The 14,822-nt window shown below is 41.4% G+C and overlaps 1 protein-coding gene across 4 annotated transcripts in view; it reads right to left on the bottom strand.

The window, feature by feature from the left end:
- Positions 1–725: 725 nt before the first annotated feature.
- The window catches only part of smek1 (SMEK homolog 1, suppressor of mek1 (Dictyostelium)), a 198,652-nt gene continuing 184,555 nt past the window's right edge, over positions 726–14,822 (bottom strand). For all 4 annotated transcript variants that reach the window (XM_069915878.1, XM_069915879.1, XM_069915880.1 and 1 more), the window contains 6 exons: positions 9,215–9,373; positions 8,950–9,119; positions 7,265–7,407; positions 6,233–6,423; positions 4,785–5,005; positions 726–1,556 (listed from right to left, as the gene is read on the bottom strand). In XM_069915878.1, coding sequence (XP_069771979.1) covers positions 1,431–1,556; positions 4,785–5,005; positions 6,233–6,423; positions 7,265–7,407; positions 8,950–9,119; positions 9,215–9,373 — 1,010 coding nt within the window. In that variant the 3' untranslated portion in view covers positions 726–1,430. The remainder of the gene's footprint in view (positions 1,557–4,784; positions 5,006–6,232; positions 6,424–7,264; positions 7,408–8,949; positions 9,120–9,214; positions 9,374–14,822) is intronic.

Here is a 14,822-nt window from a genome sequence, read left to right as displayed (position 1 = left end):
TAAGTATCCAGCTATTAACTTTTTCTGTTAAGCCTGTGTTCCTTCCCCTTCTCCCTCCCATCCCCCACCTTTTTATGCAGGCGTCTGCCCGATTTTCGGCACTCCTGAAGAAGGCCCGAAATGTTGATGGCCGTTACATTTTTATGGATGGTGCGTGACCTGCTGAGTTTCTCCAGCACTTTTTGTGTACTATTTAAAAATTCTCAGAATTAAAAATTAACTACACCCAAAGGAAAGGAATCCTATTTTGGTAGTTTTCTGGGCAGAGTGGCATTCATTCAATTTGTAAATTGTAGACATGTACCCAGAGTCAATGACACAGCAGCAACACTATGAAGCCTGAATGTCTGTAAATCGAGGGACCCCAGTTCCTGTGTCTTCCTCTGTGTTTACTCAAGTCAAGTTTATTGTCATCTGATTGCACAAAGTACAACCCGACGAAACAGCGTTCTCCGATCCTTTCAGGTTTCACGTTCTCCACGAAGATCTGCATTCCCGCCCACTTCATTTGTGTGTGTCAAAAACGGCAATGGCTCTGGTAATGGAACTACCTGTATACCTCCCAAAGTCCAAACATCAGCCTTTTAGGATATTTTTAGCCAATTTTACATCTGCATCCACAAATAATAAAAAGGCCAGCCATCATCCACAACTCAGTATCAATGATTGTAAAACCACCACCCCACAAACACACGCAATAAAGGGTTCTATACAACAGGAAGAAATACATTACATCAAAGAATTTCTTTAATGGTCCCAAATAGACTTAAACAACTAAGTGTTCACTCAAGAAAAAAATGAAGAAAATGTAAGATCTGAAACAGAAATGATCACATCTAGAAATTCCATTCACTTTTTACTCAGAAGGGATGGGGGCTTTCTCAAAAAAATTATGCAGTTGTAAAGATCACAGGTTAAAAAGAGAAAAAGTTGCGTACTCTCGGCCCTCCCCACAGAGGTTCCTTTAAAATGCTTTATTTCATCGTGACCATCGATGTCCTGAATATACAATGTGAAGGGAATTCTTTGAACAATGAGAAAAACTGCTGGCACTCCGGGGAGGAATTACTGCTGGATAACACCATGCTCTCAATGACCTACTCAACACACCGTTACAGACTCAACCACAACCAGCCAGCCACGCTACTTTTCATAGCAGGAGGAAAAAAAAACTCTCCACCCTCACGAGCTGCTGTTTTGTATCGTCCTTCCCTGAGAAAGGGGGTAGAGCAAGGTCAAGGCCTGGAATCCACACGGGTATCAACAAGTTCCAATTCCTTTTTAATTTTGCATCCTTTCCTGCTTCGATGGATTGGCACTTGGTCAGCAGAATTTCGTGTGTAGAGACGATGATTTAGACACCCTTTTATTTTGAGTCTGGTGATTTTTGCAGGTCAATGAGTCACTGGGCAAGGTGAAGGGGATCATCATTAGGATCCAAGCCTGGACTTCTTTGTCAAAGGCGCTGACTGTTGTTTCTCCTCACTGTCTTCCTCCTCCTCCTCCTCCTCCTCCTCATCATCATCTGGGTAATCTACAAGACCAATCAGACCGCCCTGGACAAGATATAAAAGTTATTCCAATCATAAAAAGCATAGTCGTATTATGTCACTTCAAATCTCAAAAGAATTTAAAGTTTATTGTGAAGGGAACTTAGAAAATCTGATCACATCATTATATACCTTCAGAAATATGTGCCTATTTAGAGCAAGAGGTTTAGAGTTCTGAGGAAGAATGATTTCACTTAGGAGGGTGGTTGGAACATGGACCACACTGCTGAGGGGAGGTGCTCTCACAACAGTTAAGCATCTATGCAAGGACATAGGCAATGGGCCCAGAGGATCTGATGGGAGCATGGACCTGGTGAGTTGAAGATTCTCTTTGACTCCTTAACTTCCTTGACTGCACCAAATTCAAAACCATCTGTCTATTAAGAGAGAAAACCAACAGTCTGCAGACACTGTTTGCCAAAAAAAAAACACAGAAATGCCAAAGGAACTCAGCAGGCCTCGCAGTTTCCATAGGAGGTAGTGGATATCAGTTGGGTGGACAGGAGCAAATGGAGATGATGGCTCTGCCGAGACAACTAATTTTGTGGATCTTGGGTAGAAGGTAGAACCAGGCAGTGAGAAGGAGGGAAACAGTGAGGTTGGAGGCAGTGGAAGGGAAAAGACCAGAAGCGATGAGAGAAAGTGCATGAAACAATAGCTTGATGAGTTTTAGTGGGGTTCTGTTGAAGGGGTAAGTAAGAGGAGTCTGAGAGTTGTCATCTGACTTCAGCCAGAAAGAGATCCGTGCACCACCCTTGTCTGCAGGTTTGATGGTGAGGTTGGATTAGTGGAGGCCAGAGCGTTCCGGGGGTGGGGGTGGGAACTGATATGGATGCTGAGAGAGTTCCTCCAAAATTTCTGCGTTTTTCCTATCTGTCTGTTGAAACTATGTTTGGTTGAAGTTTTCTTTGGGCAACTACTCTACCTTTTAGTTCAATAGTTGATCTGTTCAGGTGTGATAAGGGTAGTAACAGGTTCAATGCAATAAAAATACCTCTCAGAGTTCAAGAAAAATACTCTTTTCTACTGGTCTCTGGTTATTTCATTAACAATCAAAACTCTCTCTTACAATCAGGGCAATTTTGGGAGTTGTTACGAAATGCGAATGGAAAACAGTGGATTCTCACGATGGGTTCAATCATTTCAAAGGTCAGAGAGGTATTTGAATGCTAAATAGAGTTGTGATGGAAGATTAAAAGCTATAGCAACAAAGTACCTCCCCAAGTTTAAAAAATGCAAGTTTCTGCCTCTGGGTCAAGGGAGAGAGAACTAGTCTACTCCTATGGATATTGTGTCTGATGATCAATGCTTTGAAGATAAAGATCAGAGTTTAGTAATAAAGGAATAGGAAGATTCAGTCATTTATTATTAAAAAAAAATCAAATGATATGGACACAGGATAAGGAAATGGAGTCAGGAGAGAAACTATGGTCTAATTGAACACCAAACCGATTTTGGGGACAGTAGGACACCTCCCATTTGTGATAGCTTTGAAAATGGTTTGATTTATTATTTTAAGGAAGGATTTACTTTGGTAACATGACTCCCCTGGTAGTTCAGCTGGTAAAAATCTGATTTATGCAGGCCCAGCAGGTTCCACATAGCAATGCAGAGGAGACTCATCACCATGAGGTTGATGGGATTGGGGATAGAGTGGAAAGGCTGAGCAAAGGTGGCACAGAGAGATAGGGTGGACAGTCAGAATCTCTTACCCACGATAGGGTTTCAAAAACAGGGCCCGAGGTTAAGCCGAGGAGGTGCTTTAAAGGGGATCTGCGGGGATAGATTTATTTTTGCATGTATGGAAATTGAAATTTGGAATGTGCTGGCAGAGTAGGCAAGTAGAATCAGATGCAATGACCATGCACTTGCATGGACACGGGGGGCTGAAGGGTCTTTTCAGTGTGAAATGATGCTATAATATGTGGGCATTGCCCAGTTCGCATGGTGACTGGAAGTTCAGGTACCCGGCGCTTGTCTATAGTGACTTCAGTTGTGGACGTGTTTAGCTGTCAAAGAATTAGACAAAGGTCAACCAAGTAGACTTGTATAGTTTTGTAATACAGGGATCAGATAAGAAAACTGAGGCTGAGTGTAACATCACTGGATTGCAGAACAGATTCAAAGGAGTTCTACAATCTTCTGCTCTTATTGCACATGTTCCTGTAGTCACTTGGCTCTGATCGTCAAAAAATATTTCAAAGAAAATATACCTGGACACAGCAACTGCCTTCAGGCAGAAAAGGGGCATTATATTAAACAAAAACAGGGTAAAGAATGTTGGTTAAACACATTACAAAAGCTGAAATCTCTCTAATCAGCATTATACTATTACAAATGATGAAGGGACGGGGCAGTGGTTATATGTTCAGACCACAAGATAATTATGGATGAGATTCACCATTCATTCCACCTTTGCTCCTGTTTTCTATGCAACTTTGAAGTGCAGTCTCACACCAAATTTGAACAAAATACCAATGAACTCATCAGAGGTGGAACGGTTAGTGAAGCAGTTAATGCAACACACTATTACAAGGCCAGTGACCGGCGCTGTCTGTAAGGAGTTTGAATGTTCTCCTTAGGTCTGCGTGGGGTCCTTCCAGGTGCTCCAGTTTCCTCCCACCCTTCAAAATGTACCAAGGTTGTAGATTAATTGGGGTATTTGGGCTGCGAGGACTATTGGGCTGGAAGGGCCCGTTACCGTGCTGTTGGTCTAAATTTAACATAAAAAATATAAAGCATATATTACTCCCAGTTTGCAAGGTGCACTCATTAAAGGATGTTGAGACAATATGTACGTTAGCTGAGCTTCAGTTACGATTGAGAGTGCCTCCACTCAAACATTTTACACACTTTATTTTGTGGAATGTACTCGGGTTTCAGGATGTGAGACTGAACCAACCGTTTTAGGTTTATGAGACAACAGATCAAGGAAGCAGATTGCAGCAATTAAGCCTAAAATAGCCTAATTATTGGCAGAATTATTCAAGTCCAAGACGACATGGTAGGGTGGTACGGTTAGCACGACGCTGTTATAACACCAGCAATGGGGTTCAGATCTGGCGCCGTCTATATTTTCTCCCCCTGCCTGTGTGGCTTTCCTCTGCATGCTCCCTAACCTCCCTTCCAAAACGTACCGGGGCTGTAATTCATCTATGCATAATTGGGTGGCAAGGGCTGAAAGGCCTGTTATCATAATTGTTTGTCTAAATTAAAAAAATTAAATAGAGGTACCTTGGTTGTAATAGCTGCCATGTGAGGTGTGCTTTTGGCTATTGTTCCGGGTGACCCTGGAGATCCTGGGGACCCAGGTGAATTGCTTGAGGCTGACTGGCTGGTGAGGCTGGACTTGCTGCCTCCACTGTTGGTGCTGGAAAAGGAAAGCTTGAAACTGGGGCTTTGTCTTCCCGTCAGGGTGCTCTTCGTTAGGACCTCCTTCTCATCCCCATCTTTCACTAAAGGGGATGTTCAGAAATTAATGAACACATTTAGAAGAGTATCTTACAGAATTTTATTACAGAAAAGCTTGTTTTAAGGCACATCAAGGTCTTTCTTTAAAGCAGCGCAGAGACAAATTTAATTATGGAATTCAATGGCCAACTCTAACAATCAAAAAATCTGCTTCAATTCAATTCGATGGCCAAGACTGCATCCTGAAATGGTCTCACCATTTCAAGCCTTCAAATTGAACTGCAAATTTGATAAAGAAAAAATTCTTTGGCATCAGTAATTTTCCACTGCAAAACTTACGATACTCTTAAAACAATCTTGTAGCATACATTTTCCTCACAATGCATACAAGTGGACTAAGTAGGATAAAGAAAGGGTGAGAGGGAGCGGATGGTTGGGGGCGGGGCGGGGAGATCTAGGCCTTGTAGGCTATGTTTTGGAAAAAGCAGAGAAATATGATTGAAGAGTGGTTGGCTATAGAGGAACAAGGGTGAAAATGTATCTGTTATAATGACATTTCCAATACTGTATTCTAGAAGTGAATACAGTGGGTGAGTCCAAATCAAAGCAAAACCCTCCCCCCACCCATCTTATTGATTAGATTCCTTTCAATATACCAGCTCTTTGAATATTCTGTGCAAAAGTTCAATTTCGGTTCAACAAACTAAGTTTCATTTCAGATATAATGTGTGATTTCACATTTACAATCCAAACTGCTCTTTCAATTCTTTTCAATCCACAATATTAAAATAAATCTTATTTTCCATTTTCCCCAGTTCTCCTACTGGTGTCAACTGTTTAATTCGGATCAGTTTGATGAATGCCAACAATGGTCCTTCCCTATCAATCAATAATCAATCAGAAAGGCTTGAACAAGGCATTAATCTGTTTCAGGTGGTCAGAGGATTGGGGTTGGGGGTTAAAAAGGAAATCTCAGCCAATTCAGCCTTCACCTTAAGTGTGAAGATTAAAACCTTAAAAGCTAAGAAGAACTCATTTTTCCTGTAATTATTGGGGAGCCGCTACATCAGATAATTTTCCAAGCAAGTTTTTCATTGTTACCATATTACTGTTCAGCCATGCCTACAATACATTTATGATCACGATTGAACTAGCCCTCGAGAAACTCTGCACGCAGAACACACTGCTCAAATGAATACACGTGTCTTTCGATGTTCCTGCAGTCAAATAATTCAGAAACACAATTTTCACTTAATTGCAAGATTTCATACATTTTTTCCTCTCCATAAATTTGCCAAAATGATCCATGATTTCGTCGTCATTTTTTGATTTGTCAGTCGGTAATAGTACTGGATCTCCATCTTCCATTTCATCCTCTTCGGTGTTGAACCACATTTCCTCCTCTTCCTCTAGGGTGCGGGCATCTCTTCTGTACCTGTTATTTCGCAAGATGGAACGCATACTAAATACCAAAGGGGGAAAAAAGGAGTTAGGACACTCTTACAGTTGCGAAGATACAGTACAATGTTTAAGATCTGTTTGTGAAGCGTGATTACATCAACTGAGAACACAAGTCTCAGGTTCGGGGATCATGAAACTCAACTTCCTCTTTATCGTCTGAATATATCTCCTGTTGTCTCGAGAAAGCTGCTCTAGTGTTAAAGGACTCATCCCATCCTTTCACTCCACCCCCCCTCCCCCCACCCTATTGAGAGGCAGGGATACAAGTGCCTGAGAATACTAAAATTCAGATTTCAGGGATATTTCTTTATTATTATTTATCACTCTTGAATTGATCTCTTAATGGGAAAAGATGACACCTTTTATAATCGTACTTTTCTCTATTCCTGCAATGTTTTGTACTTCTCGCCAAACCCTGCACTACTTGACGACTATTTGCTGCATGAGTTGGGTTGACTGGATAACACGCAAAACAAAACTTTTTATACATTTTGGTACACTTGACAATAAAATAATTCAAGTGTCACTATAGCTACAAGAATTTAAATTTAGGTAAAAGGGTCATGAAATAAGTAATGGCAAGATGAGAAGAGACCAAATTGAGGTCATGTATTTGCAAAATCACTCATGTTCAACATCCTTTCAATAAGTGAAGTTACTGTCTTTGCTCTCATCCATTGTTCACTGCTGGTGACTTTTAGTGTATCGTAACCCACTATTTCCCAGGTTCTCCACGTACATTCTGTCACTATATTCAGTTTTCGCTTACATCCTGTTCAATACAACCACCTTTTACTTCAACCCTGAAGGAAAAGAAATACTATTCTTTTAAAAAGTTTCACCTGTCCAACTTTGGATTATCTTGTCTTTCTCTTTGTTGTTCGTAACGCAATTTCAGTCCTTTGAACGTCTGCACATAATCCACATCTTCAAGTGCTTTCCAGTAATTTTCTATGACGTGAGCTGTTAGGGACTTGATATCTTCCTGTGTATCAGAAAAGATACTTTTTAGCCAATTAAACAAATATAGAAAGGTCACTTTCCGGAATAACATACTTTGCCCCCGATAACTTGCTAATTGTGTCATGCACATTTTCATCTGATTCATTAATATAGATTACAAAAACCAATGGGCTCAGCACTGAACCCTGAGGCACACTAGTCACAGACCCCAAGTCTGACAACCTTCCACCATCACCCTCTGCTTTCTTTGCTATCTCTCCTTGGATATCACCTGCTGAAAGAAAATACTAAATACACACAATTCCAAGATTATGAAAGGCTAAAGCATCTGCTCAGATTTATGCCTTTGGTGTAGCAGACCCCGTATATATTTTTTGTTAATATTCGAAACCAGCATCATTAGTGATTTTTTTCCTCCCCTGTTGCGATAAATAAAACACATTTTAACAGACAATGCAACTACAAAATTTGCTTTTAAATGCACTCTTTAGCTTTATCTATTGAGTATGGCAAGAACGCCTGCATGGCCTGTTCTCTTGACGAAGGGTTCCAGCCTGAGACGCTAACAATTCTTTTACTCCCACTGATGCTGCTCGACCCAATGAGATCCTCCAGCTGATTGTGTGTTGCTCTAGATTCCAGCTTCTGCCGTCTTTCGTGTGTTGCCTAGTCTCTTCCTGGCGCGTGTACTTGATGACGCACCAGCTAAGATAATCTGACCGCAGACTGCCGGACACTTACCATTCTACTTTTCTGCCTTTCAGATTGCACTCTTTGTGAATGATCTGAGATACTCAGCAACCTGCTGTTGCAAGATTGGATGTCCCTTGGGGTCAGAGCCGAGGATGGTGCTGCCATTCCCTGACTGAAATGGGGCACTCTCTAGAATATCAACAGAACCTGGTCCTTGACATACCCTGAAGAAAAGCTCAGGCCCAAAACGACGGTTATATATCTTTACCTCCTATGGACGCTGGGAGACCAGCTGAGTTCCTCCAGCATTTCTGTGCTTTCACTACTACCACAGCGTCTGCAGACTTTTGTGTTTCACTCCATTCAGTTGCTCCACTGCGAAGTCTCTTCAAGGGATGCCTACCCTGAAGTTCTCCTCCTCATACCTTGAAGAAGGGCTCAGGCCAGAAATGTCAGTTATATAGCTTTACCTCTTATGGATCCTGCGAGACTTGCTGAATTACTCCAGCATTTCTGTGTTTTCAATACAATCACAGCATTTGCAGACTTTTGTCTTTCACTGGTACTTGACAGCTTTCTTTCTGCGCCCCCCTGTGATGGGATAGGCAGTGGAACATTGATGAGCAAATCTGGTTTGGTTCATTGCCTCTCTCTGACGTTGTCGTGAATATTGGATACAGAAGAGGGAGATGAATCCATGTGACATCATTATTGTGTCTTTATTCATTCTGCTGGTGTTCCCAAACAACCAGCTATTCAGTCCAGACACGAAACGTTGACTGACCATTTCTACCAATGGATTCTGAGTTCCTCCAGCAATTCTTTGTTTGTACCAGCTACTCGTATTTGTCAGTGATCTGGGAAAACTTACCACTCTGATGAACTCAAACAGTTCAATGATTGCTGAATTTAGCAAGTTGTAGCGGGACCCATTGTTCAGAAAAGCCTTCACCACGGCTTCAAACAGAAAAGCTTTCATAATATAGCGATTGTAGAACTCATCTTTCAAACCAATTATTTTCCTCATGAAGCGAAGAGCACCTGAAAGTAAAAGTACATTAAAAATATTACACTTATTAAAAGCTATCTTGAAAAAGGTCAGCAAATGTATTAAAAAGCATCAGCCATTGACTTACACAAGGCCACAAAGGCATGCTTTGAGCCCATGAGTACAAGCACTCTCCGTAAAATATCCTTGTTTATAATGTAGTTCTTTATGTGATAGGTGTGATGCTCCACGCAGAAGGTGAGTAATTCCAAAATTAAGGCTAAGAGCTGAGCTGTCTGGAAGTCATCTGAAGAATAAAACAAGAATGTGATTCGAACAAATTATTACTCAAAATTTTCTCTTTAAGAGCAAGACACAAGACAATGACGAGCTTGCCTAAGCTCCGTTTTTTTTGCATTATTTATCCGACTGTGAAAGAAATAAGAACAGCAGCGGAATTCATGTTAAGATGAATAAGGTGACAAAATACAATTTAATTTCAGGGAAGCAACTTAGAGTAACAAGATCTTCAGCCCATGTCCACATTGAACATAATGCCAATTACAGGCACACAATCCTTTATCCGGAGCCCTTCTTCCGAATTTTGGATTTTTCCAGATTTCAGAACAAACGCCTGCTGCCCCAGATTTAAGACCACCTGAATTATGCTGCTGTATCCACCCCCTTCCAGTCGTGCTGGCATCTCCCCCCCAGGTCACGCTGCCGCCTCTCTCCCCCCGCCTGCCCGGGTCGCACTGCTGTCTCTCTCCCCGAGTTGCACTCCTGTCTCTCTCTCCTCCCACCGCCTCCCAAGCCGCCCTGTCGTGTCTCTCCCCCTTTGCCCAACCTGGTCGCACTGCTGTCTCTTTCTCTCTCTCTCTCTCTCTCCCTCTGCTGTACGAGCACCAGGAAATAAATGCCGGTTTTTGGAGCTTTCTGGATTTTAGATGTCTGGATAAAGGATTGTGTTCCTGTATAACTAATCCTTCCTGCTTGCACATGGTTCATATCCTTCTGTTCCCTGCCTGCTCATGAGCTTGTCTATATGCATCTTAAATGTCATTTTTGTACCTCATCTGGCAGCAGGTTCTAGTCATCTACTGCTCTGTGTGAATAAAAAACTTGCTCTACAAATCTCTTAAAACTTTCCCTTCTCACCTTAAACCTAGTCATTTCTTGACATTTCCATCTCGGTAAACTTTTCTATCTACCCTATCTGTGCCTCTCATAAGTTTATCAGGTCACTTCTTCACCTCTGATGCTCCAAAGAAAATAATCCAAATGTGTCCAACCTTGCTTTATAGCTGATACCCCACAATCCAGTCAATGTTCAGGTGAACCTCATCTGCACCCTCTCCAAAATCGCCAAATCCTTCCTGTAACGAGGCTACCAGAACTGCACACAATACTACCAATGGGGCCCAGCAAAGTTTTATACAGCTGCAACATGCCTTGCTGATGGTTGGTTTAAATGCCTGGACTGATGAAGGCAATCTTTTTGTATGTCTTCCACTTGTGCCGCCACTTTCAGGGACCTGCACCCCAAGAACCCTCTGGACAACAAAGTGACTATTTTGTTTTGATAGGATCACTGATAGGAACTCACTCCATTTGGTAATTTGTGACAATATGTGGGATTATTCGAAATGATTGCTTAGTTTGATGAAGCAACAGGTCACTGCTAAGCACCCGAGCTACTTCACTTTGCCAACATGAAAGACCTCAGGGTGATTCTGACACCACCAAGGTGCTATATATAAACAAGTTAGCAAAGCCATCAGTTGTGCTCTAATTCAAATTTAACCACATAGGCCATGACTTTTAGACTCTGATCAATGGAATTCTACAACCCAAATCACGAGTTAGCAAAAACAAAACGCTGAGAACAGAAATAAGCTGGAAACACAGTCAAGTAGCATCTGTGGAAATAGAAATAGTTAACAATTCAGGTCCTGGTCCTTTCTCAGAAATGGAAAAGAGAAAGCCAAGTTAATTTTCAGTAAGATGGGTGGAGGAGAGATCATGAAAACAAAAGGATAATCTCTGATAGGGTGAACCCGAAATGTTTAAGGGGGCCAGTGTCAAGGACATTGAGCTTCTTTGTGTAACGTAGCTGTTACAGCAAAGCTGTCAAGAACAGCACCGTTTGCGCAACACCTTTCCAGCAACAGTGATCGGGACCAGGTTTTGAATCCCGCGCTGTCTGTAAGGAGCTGGTACATTCTCCCCTTATCTGCATGGGTTTCCAGGTTACTCCCACCGTTCAAAACATATCAGGGGTGCAGGTTAATTGGGTGGCACGGACTCGTGGCCGAAATGGCCCATTTCCATGGTCTATGTCTAAATATAAATAAATTTAACAGGGTTACAAAAACTCAGCCAAACTGATGACTGGCAGTGGTCTTAAGAGACTTTAGATGCTGGAATCTGGAGCAAAAAAAAACCACTGGGGGAATTCAGGGGTCAATGGGATGATTGATTATGGTCAAGACCTGCATCAGTACTGACAGTGCAGAGGAAAGATAATCAGTATAAAATGTTAAGAGGGAGGGTTGAGACAGGGACTGGAACAATGGCCAGACATATTAGCTACTTAATGTAAAAGAATAGCAAGTCAATTCTGTAACTGACAGATGGAAATAAAGCTTTTCAACTTTACTCATACAAATATTTCAACATTTCATTGAATTACTTTAAATAACTTGTCCCATAAGATCAACTATATGTTCTGTTAAAGGACACGTGATAGGGTATGACTGAAAGATATATCTTTGCATTCTGTATTGCAACCAATCAAAATATCAGTTCTTTTTGTTAGTGCTTGGTCATTTCTCAATCGAGTTCTGTCCTCATCTTGATTGCTATGAAGTTGTCCAAACTCATTGGAGAAATGGCTGCATACTATATACTCATGAGTGTGTGGTCAAATACTGCTCTGACTCCACCAACATGTTTACTGTTGTAGGCTGGATTTCAAACAAAGGATGTTGAGAAATTAGAGGAATGATGTTAGGACAATAATCTCTCTGCCAACAAAATGAAGGACCCACACATTGACTTCAGTGGCAGGGTGGAGCACATGTCCTACTCTGTATCAACAGTGCTAAGGTGATAGACAGCTTTAAATTTTCAGTATGAATATCACCAATCACGTTGACACCATGGAAGTATATCAACTCCTCGACTTCCTTAGAAGCCCAAAAAATTTTAGCATATCTCAATGTTTCTTAGCAATTTTAATGAATGCACCACATGCCTGGGACCACAAAAAAATTTGCCCTCCAACCCATCACAACTCTGCCAGACTCGCCCCCTTCTTCTCCCCACTCCCCCCCCCCCCCACCAACCTGCCCTCCATCTACACTTCTCTCTGCCTCAGGATAGCAGCCGACATATTACAAGACCCATCACAACTCGGTCAGACTTGCCCCCTTCTTCTCCCCAACCTGCCCTCCATCTACACTTCTCTCTGCCTCAGGATAGCAGCCGACATATTACAAGACCTATCACAACTCAGTCAGACTCGCCCCCTTCTTCTCCCCCTCCCCCAACCTGCCCTCCATCTACACTTCTCTCTGCCTCAGGATACCAGCCAACATATTACAAGACCCATCACAACTCGGCCAGACTCGCTCCCTTCTTCCTCCCCACCCCCCGGCAACCTGATCAGGCAGAAGATTCATGAGTTTGAAGATTATAGGACAGTTTCTTCCTTGCTGTTATCAGGAATTGAACGGATATCTCATTAGGTTTTTAATTGAACTTTTTCTCTGTTACACTTTCCTCTGCACTTTTGTTTTATTTCACACTTCTTTTTGTACTTCAGTATGGACGACTTGCCTGTATAACCACACAAATCAAAGTTTGTCACTGTATCCCAGTACACATGACAACAAGCAATTCAATTTACTTTCTTAACACTGTTTTAAATTTGCTTTTGTCAACACTTCATTGCACTTGACAGTTCTAACAACAGATTTAATTGTGCCACCTTTCTTCTATCTTCAAATAATTTTCATTTCTTAATACTATTTGGAAATTCATTTTAAATGCATGAAGAACCATTCACAACAACAACTTCTGACATTCACATGCACCCAATGACCCATTCGTTGTGGTGTGTACAGTGGTCCTAATTAAGGCATTCTTAAGTCACACATTAACATGGGGAAAATACAGCTTATTTCGTAACTTTTCTTGGCATCTAACGATTCAGTCTTTCAAAGTAATATGTCAATAAACTCTTCAAACCTCTGACGACCCCCCAACCATTGTATTTACTTTCAATGTGTATTAAACCTCATGTTCCATTTACGATGAACATTATGCATCACTCATCAGCCCAGGTGTGCACTGGCTTAGCTCCCGATGCAAGATCTGTTCACAAAGCAAACTAGTTTGCATTGGGTCTCAAAAGTGAGCTTCTCTTGGGGCTGTGCAGGCCCGTGCATGGTCCATAGCCATATCCTGGCTTTGACATCTGAACTCAGTCTGCAATACTTTATGCAAGCCCTTTTAGAAAATCAGGTATGCTTCAATAATTTGCTTTCTTGAATTTAGATGTCCTTTCCCAAAATTAGACAGGATTTGTCCTTCATGATTATAACTTGTGCATAACAAATATAGGTTAAATAACTGAATTTTTGTGGCTTTGCTGGAACATCTACTTCATCTATAGAGCACAGAAATGTGGTTGATGTTGGAATCTAAATAGTTAGTATGGTTATTAGTTGAGGAAGTACTGAACATTAACTATTTCTTGGCATTCCCTTGGCTCAACTGCAAGGTTCCGTTCATTGCTTTCTGAAATGCTAACGAGTGGCTCTGTCGTGAAGGAGGAACAGTGAGCTTATCTTATTGTTGCCGAGCAAAGCAGCTGATGTCAGACCTTTACATACCTATGGCTCTTTAAGGCCAAGGGTGATATCGTTATTTTCTTCCTTGGTTCAGCAATAGTGCAGATGTTTCCAGATGAAGTCCTTCACTTCTGGTCTAGCACAGGAAGCACTTCTAGGAGCAGGCCAAATAAAAACTCAAAGGTTTGGTATCATTGAAATTGACTTTTTATGATTGACTGATGGAATATCAGGTCTTCGGTGATTTTTGGAGTGGGGCATTTAGCTGTAACTGGAACAGAGCCGATAATGGCAATAAGATTTTAAGGTGGGGGGGGGGGGAAGTTCATGGTGTTGTACAATGCCATGGTTCTTAAAATCCTTAACAGGTTTTCCACAAGCTCTGACAACAGCAGCTCTGCTCAACTGGAATCATTTTCTAAATAGATTCAAAGTTATTAAACAAGCCAGAAGATTGTATACTTCGAAATTCCACATTGTTCCACTTGTAACCCAAGCCAATTCAACATATTTAAACATTTAGCATCATGGAGCTATAATCAACAACAATTACTAAATCCTACAGTATAACAAGCAACTTATACACTAGAATGTGGGGAATGTGGTGAGGAGTGGGGTTTGGGGCAAGTAGGTGGGACAGGAATAGGGGAAATGTCTTAAACCCAAAGGAACACAAAGCTACTTCAGAATGAGATGGAGTTCAATGCTGGCTACAAATCTTATTCAGTACAATGAGTTAAAATCTGTACATTTAGTTTGTGTCAAACTTTTTTTCTCAAGAGGCTTGCTTTAGCCAAACCAGGCAAATTATGCAAAGAATTTAACATTCAAATGCATTAAGTTGTATAAACACAACCTGGAGTTGCTCCAAAATAATCCATTACATCTTGCATTCTATGC

The sequence above is a fragment of the Narcine bancroftii genome, chromosome 2 (assembly GCF_036971445.1).
Source record: "Narcine bancroftii isolate sNarBan1 chromosome 2, sNarBan1.hap1, whole genome shotgun sequence".
Taxonomy (NCBI): domain Eukaryota; kingdom Metazoa; phylum Chordata; class Chondrichthyes; order Torpediniformes; family Narcinidae; genus Narcine; species Narcine bancroftii.
The sequence above is the reverse complement of the archived record's forward strand: the minus strand, read 5'-3'. Positions and strand labels throughout refer to the sequence as shown.